General features: G+C 57.7%; 2 protein-coding genes across 8 annotated transcripts in view; one reads left to right on the plus strand and one right to left on the minus strand.

Annotated features, from left to right (window-relative positions):
- The window catches only part of TRAF7 (TNF receptor associated factor 7), a 28,168-nt gene extending 13,845 nt beyond the window's left edge, over nucleotides 1-14,323 (plus strand). For all 4 annotated transcript variants that reach the window (XM_080556754.1, XM_080556755.1, XM_080556756.1 and 1 more), the window contains 17 exons: nucleotides 65-181; nucleotides 1,174-1,266; nucleotides 3,022-3,055; nucleotides 4,300-4,483; nucleotides 5,187-5,321; nucleotides 6,188-6,405; nucleotides 6,694-6,767; nucleotides 7,817-7,865; nucleotides 8,360-8,487; nucleotides 9,597-9,679; nucleotides 10,184-10,223; nucleotides 10,533-10,649; nucleotides 11,736-11,858; nucleotides 12,499-12,618; nucleotides 12,811-12,942; nucleotides 13,189-13,308; nucleotides 13,556-14,323. In XM_080556754.1, coding sequence (XP_080412880.1) covers nucleotides 65-181; nucleotides 1,174-1,266; nucleotides 3,022-3,055; nucleotides 4,300-4,483; nucleotides 5,187-5,321; nucleotides 6,188-6,405; nucleotides 6,694-6,767; nucleotides 7,817-7,865; nucleotides 8,360-8,487; nucleotides 9,597-9,679; nucleotides 10,184-10,223; nucleotides 10,533-10,649; nucleotides 11,736-11,858; nucleotides 12,499-12,618; nucleotides 12,811-12,942; nucleotides 13,189-13,308; nucleotides 13,556-13,570 — 1,782 coding nt within the window. In that variant the 3' untranslated portion in view covers nucleotides 13,571-14,323. The remainder of the gene's footprint in view (nucleotides 1-64; nucleotides 182-1,173; nucleotides 1,267-3,021; nucleotides 3,056-4,299; nucleotides 4,484-5,186; nucleotides 5,322-6,187; nucleotides 6,406-6,693; nucleotides 6,768-7,816; nucleotides 7,866-8,359; nucleotides 8,488-9,596; nucleotides 9,680-10,183; nucleotides 10,224-10,532; nucleotides 10,650-11,735; nucleotides 11,859-12,498; nucleotides 12,619-12,810; nucleotides 12,943-13,188; nucleotides 13,309-13,555) is intronic.
- Nucleotides 14,324-14,654: 331 nt separating this feature from the next.
- CASKIN1 (CASK interacting protein 1) overlaps nucleotides 14,655-20,612 on the minus strand; it is a 32,736-nt gene continuing 26,778 nt past the window's right edge. For 2 of the 4 annotated variants that reach the window (XM_080556753.1, XM_080556751.1), the window contains 5 exons: nucleotides 20,496-20,597; nucleotides 20,085-20,223; nucleotides 17,904-20,009; nucleotides 17,384-17,777; nucleotides 14,655-16,857 (listed from right to left, as the gene is read on the minus strand). In XM_080556753.1, the coding sequence (XP_080412879.1) occupies nucleotides 16,761-16,857; nucleotides 17,384-17,777; nucleotides 17,904-20,009; nucleotides 20,085-20,223; nucleotides 20,496-20,597 (2,838 nt within the window). In that variant the 3' untranslated portion in view covers nucleotides 14,655-16,760. Of the gene's footprint in view, nucleotides 16,858-17,383; nucleotides 20,010-20,084; nucleotides 20,224-20,495; nucleotides 20,598-20,612 lie in introns of all 4 variants that reach the window. The other 2 variants (XM_080556752.1, XM_080556750.1) reach the window with 1 other exon arrangement.

Consider the following 20,612-nt stretch of genomic DNA (forward strand, 5'->3'; position numbering starts at 1 on the left):
CATAGGGTTCTGGAGCGGGGGGGATTATCTGCAATAACAAGGATCGTTTTTTGTCTTTTTGAAGCCTCCCATCAGCACCCCACGGCGCTCTGACTCCGCTATCTCCGTCCGTTCGTTGCACTCCGAGTCCAACATGTCCTTGCGCTCGACGTTCTCGCTCCATGAGGAAGAGGAGGAGCCAGTAGGTATTGGGGATTGTCTGAAGGAGCAGTGTTAGGAAGTTCACTGTCAAAAGAGTAACTTAGCGGACTCTTGTGAGTGCATAGAACTAGAGCGGGCAGGTTTTCATGTGGTCTGGGAACTAAGTCTGGCTGTCAGGGCCGTTGGTTATAATTGTGCTCTCACCACTGACTTCTGCAAGTTACTTTGCTTCCTTGTGTACCATTTCCCCATATGTAAAGAGGGGACAATGGTGAGGCTTCTCTGCTTCTCAGAAAAACTCAAAGTCTTTGCAAAGCCGTGTGTGATTCCCCGGCTCTGCTACAGAGCAGCAGGGGGCTGTGAATCTTCAGGCTGGTGGTCTAGCCCCAGGCAGCAAGGCTAACACAATTCCCCACTGATTCAGAGCCCCCATCCTGCATGTAGGGCTGTGTGGCACCCCACTGACTTGATTGTAAGCTCCCAGGAGGGTGCAAGGAATTGTCCCCAAGTGACCCTTGCAGGGGGAGGATACCTTTAAGCGACCCTCAGCTTGTGACCGGTGACTGACACCAGCCTGGATGCATAAAAGGTCAGGAGGCATTTTGCCACAGATCTGGGATACAAGCATGTGTTTCGTATTTGGGAACCCAGGGGGTTGTGTTTGCGGTTCCGAGAGCAGCACAGGCTGAAAAGGCAGAGCGGACTGCAGTGGCTGCTCTGAGATGCTCTGAAATGTGAAGCCGTGCCCTGGTGTTGGGTTGGGAGCTGTGCCTCTTGGAGGTGCTGTGCCCAGAGCCCACACGGCAGCAGGCTTAGCTGGTAAACAAAACAAAATGAGCCCATTTTGGTAAATGCAATGTTATTTCTGTATCATAAGGTCACGAAGGAGTCCTTTCTTCAGGATGTTTCAAAAATACAAAAGGGCAAGATGTCTTAAAATGGCTACCGAACTCCAGGCTTACTACCAGGGACACTTATACTTGCATTTTTATTAACTCTTGTGCTCTCTGTCCCGTTCTCTCTTCTCTTCAGGAGCCACTGGTGTTTGCTGAACAACCGTCCGTGAAGCTGTGCTGCCAGCTGTGCTGTAGTGTGTTTAAGGATCCAGTCATCACAACCTGTGGGGTAAGGCGGCCCTCTTCCAAATCACGAGCTTGGGCTCCACAGATGTCCTGTGTGACCTGCAGCCGAGCCCTGGCTGATGGTCCCCAGCGACTGCCAGCTTGAGTGAGCAAAGAGGCAGTGCCTGGCTGGGGAAAATAGGCCAGGGTGGGAGCAAAGATGCCGATGGACGTGTGGCAGGCAGGTTTCCCCACAAGGCAGCTCTGAACCAGTCTGCTGCAGGGTGTGAGGGCACCGCAGTTAGCCAGAGAAGCCCGAAGCTTCCTCAAAACTGTGCTGCTTTTCCCAGTAGAGGTGTGCTGCTAGCCTCTCAGTCCTGGCCAAAGTCAGTCTCCCTGGTGGGCTTGAGTGAGGTCAAAACTCCTTGTTCCCTGTCCTGCAGGGCTCTGCAGAGTGCTGCTGCGTTCTGGGCACCCCAGAAACAGCTGCTTTTCGGCTGTTAAAAACGTGTTTCTTATAAGACAATGGCTTGCAGCTTCATTTAGTTAATGCTTGCGAAGGGATTTGATATCCGCTAATGAAAGGCACAGAGTATTACGAATATTCTTCTATATTCCATTTTATTGGGATTTTAATAGAAACTGTATATTATTCCTGCTTCTGTGCTACATGTGAAGACAGGTGGCTTTGTGACGAGATCACTAATGCTTCTGACATGCTTCAGAGTGCTCGGATGGAGCTCTTAACAACAAGAGCAGAGAGCAGGATTGTTTATTGCAGAGGGGGTGCTATCCCCAAAGGTGCTGGATGCTGGTGCAGTTCCACTGCATCATTTCAGTAAGCAGCTCTTCATGGAGGCGCTGAGATTTACTAGTTAATATGGAAAAAAAAAAGTCTCCTGCAGGAAGCAGACTGGCTTCATTTGCAGCCCTGGTTTGGCAGCTCTGGAGGGAGCACCATGCAGCTGTGCAGGGCAGGAAAAGGCCGCGTGAGCAGGGCTGCAGATAACAGCTCTGAAGGACGACTTGCAGCCCTTCCAGCGCTGCTGCCAAGCGCTGCCCTGCGGCAGGGGAAGGTGGCTGAGGAGGTCCTCGGGGACCCACGGGGTGAGCTCGGGACCGGTGAAATGCTGCTGCCTTTGTTCCTTTCTTTATATTCGTTAGCATGTCAGATTGAATTTGGTACTTTATCAGGTTAAACTGTTGCTGTACATTTCTGCTGTAAGAACAGAGAGCTACTTCAAGTGGCAAAATTTACAGTGCGTTTAATGGGTTTACAAACCAGCTGTCCCATTCACCTGGCAGCTGGACAGCTTCACTAGGAGAGCTACAGAAGCGTGTATGCAATGGACCGACTGGCCAAAGACAGGGAGAGACTGATGTTCTTCTCCTTGGAGGCTTCTCAAGAAAATGAGAGTTGTAACACGGGCTAAAGTGGAGGGTGAAGTAGAGAAACTCTATGCGGACTTGAAGGGTAGGAGTTTCAGCATGGCAGAACATCTCCATGGCTTTAGCTTGCACCATGATTGTGGCCTGATCCTGAACAGGGCAGGATCCTCAAAGCACCACACCACGTGCCTGGTACTTCTCAGGAACAGGACCTGTGTTGGAGTCTCAGCTGCCTGCAAGCTGCCCCCTCTAGGCTGGTTTTTGCCATCTGCTGCAGACCCAGGAGTGCCCTGAGCTATAAAACAGGCAGAACAGCTGCTGAGGCCTTTGAGCCACAGGCTTTGGTATCTCCATCCTTCCCCATCGTTAGCTACAGGGGGTAATTTATCTTACATTGTTTACGCTGACACTGCTATTTCTGTCTCCACAGCACACGTTTTGCAGAAGATGTGCCTTAACATCTGGTGAGTACAGAACTGTTCTTGTGTGGTGCAGCCAAAATGCTGCCATTTTCTGGTTTGTTTGCTCTCACTTAAAAAGAAACCTGCAGAAAGAAGGGCTTAAAGCAAGCTGTCAGTCTCAGGCTACCACCGCAGCAGCGAGGCACTGGGCTCGGGGGGCTGTGCAGCCCTGAGCTCCGATGGTATGTGCCGCAGCGTGGGCACCAGAGGGCTGGGCTGGCCCTTGGGCACAGGATGTTCTCAAATCCAGGAACAGGCAATGGATAATCCCAGCATAATGTGCGTCTCGCCTAGAGTTGACCCATTGATTTCAGAGTGAAAGCTTTCTGTGGCTGTCTGTCCAGGGAACAAGGGGGCTGTGTTTGGCCGAGGCCCAGCAGAGCCCTCCTCCCCCAGCCCATTAGTGGCAGCTCCCCGCCGCTGAGCAAGCCCACGTGCGGCGGCTCACGGAGCTGCTCGGGCTCCCCCAGAAGCCTGGTGGAGCCCAAGTGCCTGGCTGCCAGCCTGCCCCAGCCAGCTCCCGCTTGGTTTGGGCTCTGCGCTCCGAAAAGTACTGCGCTTGGCATGAGCCCCTGCCCCTCTTGGAAAGCCGCTCAGCACAGAGCCGGGCCATTCACGTTGCCAGAACAACAAGCCCCGAGGAAGCTCCCCGAGGAGCCCAGCAAAACAGTAGCTCTTTCTGCCTTAAGATGTCCATCTTCCGCATGTCAGGGGGTCCCTCTGCCTTGCATGCCAGTTTCTCTGTCACTGCGCTGTCCTTCACTGCGCTGTCCTGCATCTATCCCAACCAACAGATTTGTAGCAAAAGGCTCTGCAATTGCAATCCTGCATTGCTCCTGCCCTCAGAGCTCGTCTTCACTGCTAGCGGTGATGCTGAGCCCTGGGTTTGGGTGGGAGACAGGGTTATGTGTGGGCATCAGCAGCTCTGGGGGCACCGTCTGTGAATACTCTCACGCTTCAGCAAGCACAAGGCAGCCTGACTTAGCATGGTATTCCTTCACTGGCAGCTAGCTTGAATTATCAGGGATGGACATCAACTGTAAGTTCTCACCAAGCTCCAAGGCAAAGCAGAGCCAGTGGTTTGCAGATGTTCTGTGAATATTCATGGCTCCACAGCTATTGTCAGCCGCCTGGGAGTCTTGGCCAGAGAAGGCAAAAGAATAAAATCTCCACACAGAGACTCTTTGAAAGGCTCCCGCTGTGTCCCAGCCCTTGCTGACTCTTTCTTTTTCTTCCCCACCTGGCAGAGAAGTGCCCCGTGGACAATGCCAAACTGACTGTAGTGGTCAACAACATTGCCGTGGCTGAGCAGATCGGGGAGCTCTTCATTCACTGCAAGTACGGCTGCCGGCCTGCAGCCAGCAGCAAGCCCGCCGCCTTCGAGGTGGACCCCCGTGGATGTCCGTTTACAATTAAACTGAGTGCCAGGAAGTAAGTGGCTTGTCACCAGCAGGCAGCCTCGCCGGGAACGGGCTCTGCCCCCAGCACTTGCTGTTGTACCTGAGCTGCCCGGCGGCTCCTAGGGACGGGGCAGCTCCCACCTGCAGCGCTCTGCCGGGGCGGGGGTGGGTGTGGGAATGGGCAGGGGGACTCGAGGGGACAATTTTTTCCACTACATTTCAGTCTTAGCGTGGGGGCAGAAAGAATACTGTTCTCTGCTCACGGCTTGCCTGATGATCTCAGCATCAGGACAGGGGACACACTGTGAGAGCAGCCACCTCACATCCTGGGGGAAACGCTGCGACTGTGCTCAAGCAAGGGCTTGGGGATCCTTTTTGTAAAAGGAGCTAGCGTGGTTGTATCCTGGGAACGAGCCTTCTGAAATCTACTTTGCTTCCCATCCTAAATGTATTCACTCTCTTCCCTATCACCTGGCCATTGTCTGCTGCTGCTAGCTGTCGGAAGGCTCAGCTGATCAGCTGCAAAAGTAGCTGCTCCCTGCATAAATGTGGCCTATTGTTACTCACAACTTGCTAGCCAAATGACAATTTAAAGCTGGAATCACAGTGTTAGGATAGGAGGCTTTGATCACCTGACACAGGCCTGGTTAGCTCTTTCCTGATGATCTGCGGGGTTTCCGTTCATTTTTCGCTTGTTGCTGATTTTCCTTCCTTTTGCTTTTCTCCATGGGCAGAGACCATGAAAGCAGCTGTGATTACAGGCCAGTTCGCTGCCCCAACAACCCAAGCTGCCCGCCTCTCCTGAAAATGAACCTGGAGGCACATCTGAAAGAGTGCGAGCACATAAAGTGTCCCCACTCCAAGTACGGGTAAGGAGCTGATGCTTTCAGTGGGAAGGGTGCACTGAGCCCCTTTCTGAGCTGCTTTGTGCCTACTGCAGCCTCATGGTAGCCCCGTGGGCTATGAGCCACTCTACCAGGCGCACTGCCTGGGGCTGGAATTAGGCTTGCAGGGCTTGCAGAAGGCAGCCCCCGAGCCTCTTGTGGAGAAGAGGCAGGTCACGCTGCCCAGCTGTAATCCCTGCTGGCAGCCGAGGAGCGTAGGCAGAAGAACCAGCTGGAGGAGAGGCAGCAGTGGTTGTGGCCAGAGCCGTGCAGGGAGGACACAGACAGGAGTGATGTGAGCACGGTGGCAGTGTCTTTCAAATCACTCCTCCTCCCAGGGCAAGGGGAGTGCTGATCAGCCTCGGAGAGCTGCTTGTCACCCGAGCAGAGGTGCAGCCCAGGGTTCCCCGCAGCATGCACGGCTAAGGGTACTGCTGGGGAAGCGAAGTCTTAGCAGAAGCGGAGCAAGGAAGTCCTGGCAGAGCCACCCTGACTCCTTGCTGTGCTGCAGCCAGCACCTCCTCAGGTCAGCTGCAGTTTTTTCCACTGGTTTTGATGGCTCTTAGACGGGGCTCCTGGTGACACCATCTTCTGTCTCTTGCCCAAAATCTGCTCCTTGCAATTACCTAGACAGATAGTCTGGGGACAGAGCCCTGGCCAGAAGAATTGGAACTTCCTGGCTGCTCTGTCACCCTGCAGTCACCTGCACCCAGCAGAATGGTGAGCCACAGTACCACTGCTCCTTGGAGGAGGAGCAGAACAGCCGGGGACCCGCAGAGAGCTGGAGTCAGCTGAGCAGCTGTCTCCCACTGGGAGCACTGCTCCAGCCAGTGCCTGCCTTCCCCCTGTAGGTGTACGTTCATAGGAAACCAAGACACTTACGAGACCCACTTGGAGACGTGCAAGTTTGAGGGTCTGAAGGAGTTTCTGCAGCAGACAGACGATCGCTTCCATGAGATGCAGGTGGCAATGGCCCAGAAGGACCAGGAGATTGCCTTCCTGCGCTCCATGCTGGGGAAGCTCTCGGAGAAGATTGACCAGCTGGAGAAGAACCTGGAGCTCAAGTTCGGTGAGTCTGCGGGTAGAACAGCCAACAATGCTGCTATGTTATACACGTTTCGTGCACGCCTTTGCCATGCCCAGCCCTGACTTGCTTCTAAAATCTGCCGGGTCTTCAGCATCTAAGTACAATTTGCATTTGAGCAGCAGACACCTGCCTGCTTTTCCCTGCTTTTAACTAGAGTGGGTTCTCCTTCCTCCTTGTTTGGAGGTTAGGCAGCTGTGGGTGTTCTCTGCCTGCTCCCCTGGATGCTGTGTGGGCCTCTGCAGTGACCGTGGGCCTCTCCATCTCTCGTAGATGTGCTGGACGAGAACCAGAGCAAGCTGAGTGAGGACCTGATGGAGTTCCGCAGGGATGCCTCCATGCTGAACGTGAGGATGGGGCTGGGCCCGGGGGCTGGGCAGGGCTCACACTCAGTTACCTGCTGGTTTGCTACTCGTTGAGCTTCTCCTGCAGTGGGGGAGTCTTTGGGGTTCCCTCCAGCTTGCTGGCTCCGCTCCCCCCAGGTTTGGTTTGGTTTTGCTGTGGCTGGGGTGTGGGTGAAGGTTTCCTCTAGGCTGAGTTAAAGGCAGCTCAGGGGGTGTGTTCTGGGTGCTGCATTTAGGTTGTCATTTTAATTGGTTCTACTGCCTGTTGCTGCCCTTGAAATGTTTTAACAGAGGAAAGTACCCTTGCTTCAAAGAGAGAGCCCTCTGCTCCGAAGCCTGGGCACTCCTGTACGTTTTATAATAGCCAGGGACAGTATGTCCTTCCCCTTGCCTGCAGAGAAAGCAGGCAAACAAGCAGATCCCTGCTAACAAGCTGGGAGTGAGAGGTGTCTCATGATTTTGGACCCTATTCAAGCACTGATGTTGGATAGACATTCTTCCCTAGCTCCAGCAGGCTGCATCCCACTGAATGCACTGACTGGGAGGAGCTCGCCCTGGCTTACCTAAGCATACTGATGAAGTGGGTCCTCATGGATGCAGTAGCGACTGGGCTGTGGAGGAGGCTACAAAGTGACCTTCCAGTTCTTCTCCAGCAAAGTGGGCTTCAAAAGCCCAGCTGAACAAGCAGCCCTCGTAACCGATTTGATTATTTTTAGCGGTTTGGTGAATGGCAGAGCAAGGACAGTATATTCTGAAAGGTGTTTCTGTGTCTGTCTGAATACTGAAGCGTTGAGTGCAGGTCCGAGGTGCTGTCGGAACCCCGTGGTCTCTGGAGAGAGGTGACAGAGGGAGGGAGGGAGGCAGACCTAGAGCAGGAGACCTCCACTCGGAGAATGAGTCAGCTACTACGGGAGGGCTAGCGTAGGGAGTCGAGATCTGTCCAAAGGCAGGAACGGTTTTAGCAGTGGCTAGGGACAATCTTAAAGCCATGCCCAGAGGGGCAAGCTGGTGTTGATAGCTCTGCAGCTCATGCAGCTTCTTCTGTTTTTCAGGATGAGCTCTCCCACATTAATGCTCGACTCAACATGGGCATCCTTGGATGTGAGTATGCACACAGTTCTCCTCTGCTCGGGCTGGTTTTGGGTAATGGCAGCGAGCCTTTTTAGGCTAGGTCTCAGATATGAAAAGTACCAGTTTATAAAAAGTACCAGATATAAAAAGTACCAGTTTTCTGCAGTGGCAGCAGTGATTTGTTTGCAGGATCAACGCTGCTGCAGGAGACTGGTGGGAGACGGTTTGCCAGAAGCACTGGCCAAACGGGCACTCACTCACAGCACTGCAGGGTTCCTAGCTGCTGGGAGATGTCCCTAGATCCAGCCTGGCAGTTGCATTAGGGAGATGAGTCCTGGGGCTCAAAGCAAAGATAAGTCAATGTGCTGTAAGGGTGGGACACGAGACTCTGGCCAGAGTGCTGCGACAGCACGGAGCGTGAGGAGAGTGCCGGGCTGGTGCAGGGAGCCCTGTCCCCTCTGAACTGACCACAACGTGGTGCGGCGCCGTTCTCTCCCCTCTAACCTGCCCTCTTCTTTCCCTAGCCTATGACCCTCAGCAGATCTTCAAGTGCAAGGGGACCTTCGTGGGACACCAGGGCCCTGTCTGGTGTTTGTGTGTTTACTCCATAGGAGATTTGCTCTTCAGTGGCTCTTCAGACAAAACCATTAAGGTAAGGGCCCTGCCTCCTCAGTATGTGTTTTGTGTTTGTAGATGTGCTCCAGGTGGGACAGAAGCTGAGTTCCAGTTCAGCTGGGAGGCTGAGAGGGGTGTTATTTCCCAAGGTTTCTCCTGAAACCTTAAATTAATCTTTGCAATGATAATTGGGCCAAATCTACTTTGGTTTTGCTGTGAGGAAATGTTACACGATAGGGAAATCAAGAGACAAATAGTGCTTTTTTGTGAAACCCTGATCAGAATCTCACTCTTGCTGCTTGTCTTTTTGCTTTATGTGGTGTCTAGTGCATCTACGCCTATTTCAGCTTCTGATTTTATTTTCCATTGTTACAAAAAGTCATCTTAGAAAGAAACATTTTTCCCTGATAAAACATGTCCTTTTTCCATTTTATGGCATGTTTGTTTTTCTTTGCCCTGTTTTCAGTAACTCAAACTGACAGCACTGCTCCAGTGCCACCTAAACAACAGTTCCCAATGTCACCGTGTTGGCTGCTGGCTGAGCTGGGGAGCTGTGCGACTAGCCCTGCCAGCAGCAGAGCTGTGCTTCAGTTTTTTTGAGGGACAGCAAAGCCACATGGAAGAAAATGGACATTGCTGCATTTCAGTGAAAGAGAACAGCTTTCTGCCCTGTCCTGGCTGCTCTGGGCACCGCCCAGCCAAGTGAGCACCACGTTCTTGCTTTCACCCTGGAGAGGAAGCTTAACTCTGCCACCACAGAGTAGAATTACTCTGTGGTGGCAGAGGAGGCTGTGCCGTGCTGTTTGAGCCCCAGGGACAGGGTGTGAAATGCTAAAACAGGAGTCTGAGAGCTGCTCCTGTGGTTCGGTGTGTTGTTTTGGCCTGGGGCTGTGAAAAGCAGTGCTGGAGAGGGCTGGTGCGTGCTCCTCTTCAGTGCCTCTTGTTAACTTCAACCTGACCCTTTGCAGTAAATTTCCTTTCCTAGACATGCTTATCTCCGCCTGGGAGCCAGGAACACAGGTGCCCAGATGACACAGTCTGTTTCCTCCTTTCCGTGCTTTTGTGGCTTTGCTGACATCCTGCCTGGGTCCCCAGCTGCCGTGTGTGCAGGCGTGTGACCCGCTGCTGCCTTGTGTTTCCTGTTAGGTGTGGGATACCTGTACCACTTACAAGTGCCAAAAGACCCTGGAGGGTCACGATGGAATTGTACTGGCTCTCTGCATCCAGGGGTGAGTGGAGAGGGACACGTGCCCCGCAGGAGAGGGTTGCGAGCACTGGGGGCTCCCAAGCGTGCCCTTGCGGTTCCCATCCTAAGTCCTGCACGTGCCAGGGTTGTGCGTGTGTTTCAGGGTGCGGGTGGAGGGGAGAGGAGGCCTGTTGGTTCACAAAGTCCCGGATCTCACCTTTAGATGAGCCTCTTCATAAATCTCGCATCTTGCCTCTCTGCTCTTTAAAAATTGACGAAGCGCCTATCTCCGTGGCTTCCCCTGCTGTCCTGGCTTCCTTCCCTGCTCACCCGTGGGGTGCTGGGCTGCTGCTCCAAGAGACAAAACCAGCCTGCCCCCCCCCCCCCAATGCCAGGCTCTGCTCCTGGGGCTGCTGCGTTGGGTCTTGGCCCAGTGAGGCTGCGGGACTGCGGCTCCTCGCCCAGCACGGTGCCTGGGAGCGAGCCGGGGCCCTGCACTGGCTCCTCTCCGTTGCTGACCTCCTTTTGTTTTGCGGTGACATTACAGGAACAAGCTGTACAGCGGCTCTGCTGACTGCACCATTATCGTGAGTACCCAGGACCCCTGCTCTGCTTGGGGTTGGAGATGGGAGATTTACAGGCAGCCCCGGGCTCTTGTAGAGCAGGAACTTGCAGCCTTTTTCCTATAGAGCTCTTCAGCTGCCAGTGGTGTAGGATTGATGTCCCGTGTGCGCTTTATCTAGGGCCTTTAGCCAAGTTCCTTGTGGGTTGGGTTTAGGTGTCCCTCCTGCGTGGGGAGCAGGAGGCCGGGGCTCTGGGCTGGGGCAGGGCGGTCCGTGCTGCAGCACAAGGGGCCTGCCCCTGCCCCTCACGGGCACTCTTCTTCTCCTTTGCAGGTCTGGGATATTCAAAACCTGCAGAAAGTGAACACGATCCGAGCACACGACAATCCTGTTTGCACTTTGGTCTCCTCGCACAACATGCTGTTCAGCGGCTCCCTCAAAGCCATCAAGGTAGAGCTCGGGGGTGGCTCCTCTTGATCCAGGTAGGGACTGATGCTACAAGCTGTCAGGTAGCAGTTTCCAAGCAGGAATAAAGGGGCATTTGGGTCTTTAAGCTTGTTGCTCCGTCCTCCGGAGCTGCACAGAAAAGCCCAGCTACACGGAGCAGCCAGCGCTGCAGAGGTTTAGCCTGTGCTCGGTGCTGGCCAGAGATGTCCTGGGGCCTGGCTGAAAAAAATGTGTTTGTTCTTTCTAATCTGTAAACCTGAGGCTGCAGGTGGAGTTCCTTGGCAGTTCCTGAGTGTGTGCATCCTCGGGCCCCCAACAAACCTGCTTAGACCGTTGCAAATTGTGAATTGGCTGCTGCTTCAGGCTGCCTGTTTTGAACCCCCCCCTCCGAAGGATCTTGAATCTGCATTCTTTTCCTAAAGCATGCAGAAATAAGGGAACAGCTTTGCAAGTTGCCCTTTAAAGCCTTGGCTAGATTCCCGTGGTTCTGCTTCCAGCTCCTGGTGAGACAGCTTATGGGAGCGTCCATCTGTAGGAGAGCGCATGCTCTTTTCTTTATCTGGGGCCTGGGGTGCTTCAGCTGTCTGCAGAGTGCGTGGGGCTGGGTGACAGCTCTAAGCAGAAGGAGAACGTGGGGCCTTTCGTTGTGGTCATCCTCAGCCTCTTGCTGCCCCGTGAGCCGAGAGGTCAGCAGCACTGCTGGGAGCGGCGGTGTGAGCTCCGTCAGCCTCTGCGTGCCGAGGGCTTCAGCAGGGTTCCCCCGGGAGCTGTGGGAATGGAGCCCCGCTTTGTGGGGACAGGCTGGGAGGGGAGGTCCAGAGCAGGTTTTTACTCTGGTTTTGGTTTAGGTTTCCAAGCCCATGGCTCTGTTAAGGAAAGGTCTCTGCCAGTGGTAACACAGGCTCCGAGCTAGTTCTGCCAGGCCCTCAGGGAACATGCTTGTTCAGCATAGTTATCGTGGGTTTTGTCTGCCAGTCTGTGGGTGCAACTGATTCCCACGAGGCAGGAGAATCAGCACAGGGTTCCACTTAGTGAGCTTTTAGGGCCCTGTGCTGACTGACTGTGTGTGTGTGTTTGTGCTTTCCACAGGTCTGGGACATTGTGGGAACCGAGCTCAAGCTGAAGAAGGAACTGACAGGTCTCAATCACTGGGTGCGAGCGCTGGTGGCTTCTCAAAACTATCTCTACAGTGGATCGTACCAAACAATCAAGGTGAGCCTCGTGGCAATTGTGAGCCGTCAGCTGTCCCTGATACACATCTGTACTCTGCAGCCTGGGTTGGTTGGGCAGGACAAAAGGTAGCTGCTCAGCTGGGAGAGCGCTGCTGCAGCATTGCTGACACGCGGGGTTTTACTGTGCTGATTGCATCTGTGCAGGCACAAACGCGGGGCTCTGGCTGCTCCCCGTGCGTGCAGCTGCTCGGGGATGCTCGCTAAGATAAAACACGGCCTCGCAGCCACGGCGCCTCACGCTGCCCGTGCAGCTGCTGCAGCGCTATCTGTGCTGACAGTCCTGCTGATAAGAGGAGAAGGTCACTGCCTGGGTGCAGAGTTACCATAAATCTGCGTGTGGTTTCCGAAATGCTCTCGTCCGTCTTGGCTCGGGCTTTGATGAATAGCTTACCTCTCAGCATCTGGGTGACACAAGAGAATTTGAAGTTCCCGTCCTCAGTTAATAAATCCCTATTAATTTGTTTGCATCAGTTTCTAGTGCTATCAGGGCCTGGGTTGTGTGTGCACGTGGTCTCTACAATGTGTGCATGCGATCTCTACAATTTTTTCAGTCTAGATGTTCAAAGTTGGGCAGCTAAATAAGGCAGCAGGACTTTGCTCATCAGTGCTGGCTCTTTCAGATCTGGGACATCCGGAACTTGGAGTGTGTGCACGTGCTGCAGACGTCAGGAGGCAGCGTGTACTCCATCGCTGTGACAAACCACCACATTGTGTGTGGCACCTACGAGAACCTCATCCACGTAAGGGCTGCGGGGTTTGATGCCTGCGTTGGCCTGGGCCTGGGGGAGAGGGGCGAGGAGACGGGGGGCCTGGCTCTGCTGGTCGGTTATGGCACACCCTGGGTGCACAGCGCCCGTCCTGGAGGTGTGCACCCCCAGAAGGTGGTGGCCGGCAGCCCAGTGCGGTCTGTGAGCCCTGCTCTCCTCCCGCAGGTCTGGGACATAGAGACAAAGGAACAAGTCCGCACGCTGACCGGCCACGTGGGCACGGTTTACGCCCTTGCTGTCATCTCTACGCCGGATCAAACCAAAGTCTTCAGCGCATCGTATGACCGGTCTCTCAGGGTACGTGTCCGGGGCCGTGCAGCTGGGGCTGTGTGCTTGGCACTGCTGTTAAAACACGGGCAGCACTGTGGGCGTGAGGGAGAGGGAGGACGGGGAATCCTCCTCCCTTCACACCACACGGCCCCGCTTTTAACTTGCCATCTGGACCAAGCCCTGCGGCACCCGGCGTGCTCTTCCCTCCCGGTGTGAGGGTTGGGTCAGAGCCCTGTGCCCCGCGCTCGGCTCACGCCTCCTGTGCGCCCACAGGTGTGGAGCATGGACAACATGATCTGCACTCAGACACTGCTGCGGCACCAGGGCAGTGTCACTGCCCTCGCAGTCTCCAGGGGCCGCCTCTTCTCCGGCGCAGTGGACAGCACTGTAAAGGTTGGTTTCCTCCGGCTTCTGGGTGGTTTGGGCTCTTCCAGTGCTAGAACTAGGGCGTTGGACGAGGTAGGAGCTGGCTTCAAAGAAACAAGGGGATGGTTCTCAAAGGGTGGGAGGTTTAACTCCTAGCAGAGGGTGTTGCGGAGTCTCTCTTTGGGCTTTCAGCATCCACAAGATGACGAAGAGCAGCCCACATTGCTGCTCAGAATGGTCACTGCCATGGGTTCCTGTTGTCTCTCCTCCTCAGGTCTGGACGTGCTAGCGAGAGCGCCGCACTAGTCCTGCACACTGAAAGACCAAAAACTCCCCTCCGTCGGCCTGCTGGGTGACTAACGCCACTACGAACGACTGCTGCAGCTCCTCCCCGCACCGACCACTGCCTGCCGCTGCCCAGCAGCCGGTTCCCCTGCCGGCAGCGCTCAGGACCTGCCCGTGGATGCTCCAGATGTTCCCTCGGGTCTGCCGGGCATAGTTGGAAACGCTGAGGAATGAATCTGCTGGGGCCTCCTTCAGGGCAGCGTGCCCTCCTCCACCTGCCTCCCAGAGCTGGGGAGCAGCCTCTGGAGCTCGGGGCTTGCTGCCAGGCTGGGCCTCCGCAGCCTGAACACCCCCGTGGGACCCAGCAGGGCCCTGGGCAGCGATGGCACCGAGCGGTTCGGGCGGTCGCCGCGCGCCAGGAGGTCAGTCCCTTTGTAAATGTAGGACTGAGCGTTAGGCCTCGCCCTGGGTTGGGTCCCTGACCCCTTTCTGTTTCTAGTATTTAATTTTACTGCCAAGATGTCAGGCTGATCCATCTGGAAAGAGGTGTTTTCTTGAGTAGCCAGGTACGATTTTTACGCCACAGCTAGTTCTCAAATCAAGTAACACAAGCCCATTGTTCACCACCCTGTAATAATGGTCTCCACATTAAAGAGAAAAAAGCCTCCGTTGCATTTTTACTCACATTTTCTACTGTTTTTAAGATTGTAATATAGATTTGATTATTTCTTCATTGACAATAAAAGTGGAAAGAGTTCTTCCTGGCCAGCGTGAGTTATTGCAGGCGGGAGCACCCGGCCTGCCGCCGGCCCCCCCGTCCAGCCGGGACCTGGCCCCCCGCGGGTGGGCACCGAGGTGGGGAAGACTTCCCAGCCGCAGCGCACCCAGCTCCCCTCCCAGGCTGGCGCCAGCCCTGCCAGAGCAGGGGCACCCCAGGGTGGCCCTGGGCCATGCAGTGCACGCGCCCGGCACACCACGACCGTGCCACGAGGACCTGCGAGCATCCGGCCCCCCGGGTGTTGATCAGGAGCCCTTACACCCCGTGCCTGGAGGGGCACCTTTTGGTCACAAACTGGTGGCAGCCCGGCAGGGTTTTATCTTTTTTATTATTTTTCTTTAAATATTTGTTGCCAGACTTTGTATAGGAGCAAACTTCTTCACAGCACCACGAGCCATCTACTATTCAGAATAGGAAGAATAAGACGAGTAGAGGTGAAATCTAAGCACAGAAGAGCAGGGAAAGCACCAAGATGCATAGCTCGACAGATGGGATACGATACAGTCCATAACTTAATCATAAAAAATATATATATGTATATATCCATCATGTAGAACTTTATGGATTATTTTTTTTTAGATACATATTTTTTTTCTTTTCAACAGATATTTTCAGGCGGGTGATTTTTTTTTGTTATTTTTAAAGTCTTTTTTTTTGTGTTTTTTTTTTAAAAGAAATTTCAAAGTTGTGCCAAACACATCTGGATCAGCGAACACAACGGGAGAGAGGGGAGACAGAGAGAGGGGGGAGAGAGGAGAGAAGAGGAGAAAGGGAGAAGGAGAGGGCGAGACCTGTCTGTACGTCTCAGGAAAAGAAAGGTACATCAACACTTTTTTGAAACCACAAGCAAAAAATGCATTCATCAGAACTCAAGCGACTGAACCAGACTCCAGCTCCTGTTTATACATGAATATACAGCCGTGCGTCCCGGGAACGCACACGAGCACACGCACACACCCGCGAACGCACGCACACGCACACGCGCACAGGAAACGAATGCCGAAAAAAAAAAAATCAAAACCTGAAGACACTCCAAAATAAATGAAACACCTTCAGTATAAGAATTAACAAAAACCTCCATAAAACAAGGCACATCCTTTGAGTTCTTAACTGTGTAAAAATAAAGACGTTACACTGACTTCGAACAGAAAAACCCGAACAGAACTGCTTGCACGTACCTTCCACCCAGATAAAAGGTAAATATTGTGCTACTCGTAGAATGAGTTTGCCACAAGACACACAGCTTAGTATAATCTAATAGTTTTTCTCAAGCTAAAATCCAGTTTTCTCTTGATTTTTTTTAAACTGCTTTATATATAATTGCTAATATTTTTAAATCTTTTAAATATATATTTGTTAAAGTTTATTCTTTTTATTATTTCGGGGGCGGGGGAAATCCGTTTTATATCTCTCGTTTGTTTTCCCCTCCAATAAATTAATACTTCTGTATAGCTTATTACGTCCTCTCCCCTGGCGGCGAGGGGCCGGGCAGGGGCACGGCCCGCTGCCCCCCGCCCGCCCCAACGCAGGGTGCTCGCTCACCGATTTGCAACCGGTGCAAACAGAAATCCCCTCCCCACGCCTTTAGGGAAGACCCCACGCAAGGAAGCACGGCAGCGCCTGCAGCATCCCTCTGCGGAGCTCGGGGCCCTGGCACGGGGGTCCCGGTGCCGCCAGGGGTACGGGGAGCGGGGCAGCCCCGCAGCCTGCTCCGGCACCATGGCCCCGCGCCCTGCCCGCCCCGCCACTCGCAAACGACGACGGAAAAATCAGAAAATTAAAAAAGAAAATTCAAAAAAAAAAGAGAGAAAGAGAAAAAAAAAAAAAAAGAGAGAAAAGAAACCCAAGTTGCCCATCCGGACTCCCCACCAGAACAAATCGGCACGGCCACCGCGCCCGCCCCCCGGCATGGACGGACGGACGGACAAACGGACAAAGGCCGTCTGCTGAACGGAGCGAAGGAAGCAGCGTGGCCAACGCGCCGGGGTTGTGCTACATTCGGGGCCGGGGCCGGCAGGGCACGGGCACAAAGGCAGCGGCCGCAGGGCCGGGGGGCTGTGGCCACCGGGCAGGTAGGTAGAGGAGAACCCCCGGCACCCCCACAGCCGGCGAGAGGGGGGCGTTTGGGGCTGGGTCGTGTTGCTTTGTTTCTTCTGTTGTGGTTGTTGGTTTTTTTTTTTTTTGCTTCTGCAAAAGGGAGTCCTGCCAGAGCCGTCGCGGGGCGGCGAGCGGGCGCCGAGTCCGTGAGCACAATCCTGAGGTATCTTCTTCTTTGTGCAAACCCCGAGGGATGGGATGTCCGGGAGGGGACGGCTGTACAAAGGGGACGGGGAGGGGGCGGCGGGGCCGGGAGGTCGTGGATCGTTGTGCCCTTGTGCCCACGTAAGCCCTGAGGTTCGCGGGGCCGTCGCGCCCCTCACTCCAGCATGGCATCCAGCTGGTCCGCCAGGTCGTCGAACATGCTGCCGATGTCGTCCAGGATGCTCCCGGTGCTCTTCGACTCCACGGCAGAGCTGGGGACCGGTGGGGACGGGTCAGCGCCGCGCACAGGGACGGCAGCACTCGCACTGCCGCTGTGCCACGGCCCTCCTGTCCCTGGAACCCCCCCCACACACTGCCTCTGCCCCACGGTGCTCAGCAGTGTCCCCAGAGCCACCTCTCCAACACAGACCCGGGTGCTACCGCACGGCCACAGCCCCCCAGCCCGTGGCGCTCCCCTCCAGGAGCGCGGTGGCACCTCTCCAGCACAGCCCCAGTGCCGTGCCGTGCCCACGTCCCCTGCCCATGCCGTGCCAGCACGCTGTCTCCAGTGTCACCTCTCCAGCGCCCCGTGCTCTTGCACAGCCAGTGCCCTGGGGTGCTCTGGCAGTGTCCCCTCGCATTGCGCTCCGGCACAGCCCTGCTCCTGCCGTGCATGCACAGCCCGACCCCACCTGCTCAGAACACTCTGGCCTCCCAGACTCCCCAGGGGGCACAGCGCAGCCCCCTGCCCTCCCGGAGCCCCCTGCCCGCCCCCCCTGTCCCCCCTTGCCCCCTTACTCTGCCTCCTGGCTGTCCTCCTGCTTGATCTTCTCCTCCACGGCCTGCAGCGCGGCAGCCAGGGACGCGCTGGTCTCCTCCAGCTTCTGCTGCACCAGCTCGGGGCTGGCGCTGTCGACGGAGGGGCCGGCGATGGCGGAACGCGGCGGCTTCACCGGCACCTGCTGGGGCTGCGCGCCGGGCGAGAGGGGCTTGGCAGGGCTGGAGCAGAGCGAGGGCGGCGTGCTCGAGGGCTTGGCGGCGGCGCCCAGCTGCCTGGCGGGGGACGGCGCCGGCGTGGAGCCCGCGCTCACCGACTGGATGGCAGCGTGGGGCTTGGGGGGCTTGGGTGCCGTGGGGGGCGGCGTGGGCTTGGGGGACACCGGGGGCGGCGTGCCATGGACGCGCTTCACCTCTGCGGAGAGAAGGGAGGGAGCGGGCAGGCTGGTTGCAGTGCCGGCACAGCACCCCGCGGGGCACCGAGCTGCTCCACCCGGGGGCACCCCGCACCCTCCCTTGCCACGGATCTGCGGGCACCTACCTGGGCTGCCGGGGCTCGGGATGGGCACCTTTTTGGGGATGGGCACCGGTGGTCCAGGGACCTTCTGCGCCGGCTGCGTTAGCACGGGTTTGGGGGACACCGGCGGCTTGAAGGGCTTCTTGGGCTCGGCGGGCGGCGGGGCGTAGTCGGGGCCGTCGGGGCGGGCGGTGGGCGGCGGGGTTGGGGGCGGCTCGGCCCCGCTCAGCTCGGAGGCTGGCCGCCGCTTGACGGTGCCGGTGCCGTTCTGGTAGACAGCGATCGGGGCCGGCTCCAGCGCCGGCTCCTTGTCCTTGGCCTTGGGCCGGCGCTTGACGGTGTCGGACTCGGTGAGGATGAAGCGGACGCTGTCCTGCTGGCTCTGCCGGGCCCGGATCCGCCGCTTCAGCGTGGCGCTGGCCTCCACCTTGGCCAGGTCCCCGTGGCGGTGGGCCGGGGACAGCCCCTCGCCCGCCTCCACGCGGGCCGGCCCCAGGGGCCGCGGCCGCTGCTTGATGGTGAGGTTGCCGTCCTCGGCGAAGGGGATGGTGTCCGGGGAGCCGCCGCGCTCGGCCCGCAGCCGCTCGCCGGGGCTGTCAGCGCCCGTCTCTGACCGCACGCTGTCGGCACGCTCACGCCGGGCGGCCGCCACCAGCCCGGTGACGGGGCCGCTGATGGTCCGGCGCCGGTTCACCACCTCCCCGTCCAGCCCGATGGCCTCTTTGTGCTTGACGGTGGCCAGGACAGTGGCCACGCGGGCGCGCTCGGGGCTGCCCGGGGGGGCTCCCGGCTGCAGGTAGTAGCCCTCGGGTGCCTTGGCTGGCCCTGGCACGCCGGCCCCGGGCGGCTTCTGCAGGGCCAGCGCCCGGGCCCCGCCGCCGATGGAGGACATCTCCAGCATGGCCGCAATGCTCCGCACGCTGCCGGCGCTGCCCGTGTCCACGCTGCCGCCCAGGTCGCTGGCCCGCCGCTGCTCCCGGCGGCTCTCCCCCTCGGCGCCGGGGGGGCCAGCGGCCGCCTCACCCTCACCCTCCTTGGGGAAGTCCTCGGCCATGCCGGCGCTGGAGATGGCGGAGCTGGAGCGCTTGGGCGGGGGCGGCGGGGGCCCCTTCTTCTTGGGGCGGACGGCGAAGGACTGGCTGCGGTTGACGTTCTTGTCGCCGCCGGCGGGGGCCCGCACCGAGTGGCTGCGCCCCACGCGCCGCTGGACTGTGGCGTAGGGCCCCGCGTCGGGCACCAGCAGCTCGTCCCGCTCCTGCTCGCTGTCGGAGGCGGCGTAGCGGTTCAGGCTGTGCGCTCGCTTTTTCGGCCGCCCCGGCTCCTCCTCGCCCTCGCCCGCCGGCGGCAGGCACAGCACCGGCACGGAGACGGGCAGGACGGGCACCCCCGGGGGGGCCCCCTCGCCCTCGGCGGGCTGCGGCAGGACGTAGGCGAAACCGCGGTGCGTGGGCGACTGGGGCAGGGAGCGGGGCGACGCGGGGCGCTCGCCCGGCGGCAGCAGCTGCGGGGTGGGCTTCACCTTGGCGGTGGCGTGGGGCACTGCTGGGCCCTGCGGGGAGGGGGGCCGTGGCTTGCCGGGGGTCTGCGGTGGCGTCAGGTGCCCGGCTGCGGGTGGGAAGGGCTGCCGGGGCTTGCCGGGCACTGGCGGCACGCTGGCACGCTTGATGGAGTGGCCGTGCCGTTGCGGTCGTGCCTCTTTGGGCGGCGCGGGGGGGCCCTCGGCAGCCCCCTCTGCCAGGTACTCCTGGCTCTTGGAGATGGCGGCAGCGGCAGGGGCCCGGGGGCCGTCCCCCAGCAGCTCCTGCGAGCTGCTCATCAGCCTGGTGCGGCCGCCCAGCCCCGGGGGCGAGCGGTAGCCGGGGGCCGAGGGGTTCGCAGGCTTCTCGGGGGGTTCCTCGGGGCCTTCGCCCGTTATGGCCACCTGCAGCTCGCTGCTGAGCTCGCTGTCCTGGAAGGTGGTCATCTTGGGCGACTGGCACTCGGGCGGCTCAGGTGGCGGGGACTCGATGGCCAGCACCTCCGGGCACGCTGCTGCCTTCCTCTTCAGGGTGCCTGGCTCGTACTTGCCCAGCTCGGCCCGCTGCAGCTCCGCCAGCTTCTTTACCGCCAGCATCAGCTTCTTCTGGTGGCCTGGGGGCAGCACACGGCATCAGTGCCGTGGCAAGGGGGCCGGGGCTGCCGCGGTGCCGTGGCACAGGACCTTACCCAGCTTGGTGATGCCGATCTCCTGCAGGTCCTCCCAGGTGATGTCGGTGATGAAGTCGATGTTCTCATAGCCGTTCTCCACCAGCAACTTGTAGTACTGGGACAGGCCGATCATGGAGAGCCACAGGGCCAGGTTGGCCTGGGGGTGTGGGACACGGCTCAGCGCCATCTTGCACCGAGGTCCAGACCCCAGCACGCACGGTGCCCCTGCCATGGGAGTGTCCCCAAGCCAACAGGGGACATCTGTGTGCTCTGCAAGCCCCCCAGCTGGTGGGGCAGTGTCAGGGCACATGTGGTGTCACACCCAGAGGGACGGGGCACAGGGGACGTGCTGCAGGGATCCCAGCACGGCTCGGTCCCAGCACCGCTCTGGATGTAGCATCAGCGCGCCCGGCCCCACGCCGCCCTTACCGGCTTGTACTCCGGCAGCCACTCGGGGATGTTGAGGTTGTTGATCTCGGAGGCGATTTTCTTCCTGTGTCCCGGCTTGGTGACACCGATGGCCGTGAGGTCCTGGGGCAGAAAGGG

The sequence above is a fragment of the Anser brachyrhynchus genome (assembly GCF_964034855.1).
Source record: "Anser brachyrhynchus genome assembly, chromosome: 15".
NCBI lineage: Eukaryota > Metazoa > Chordata > Aves > Anseriformes > Anatidae > Anser > Anser brachyrhynchus.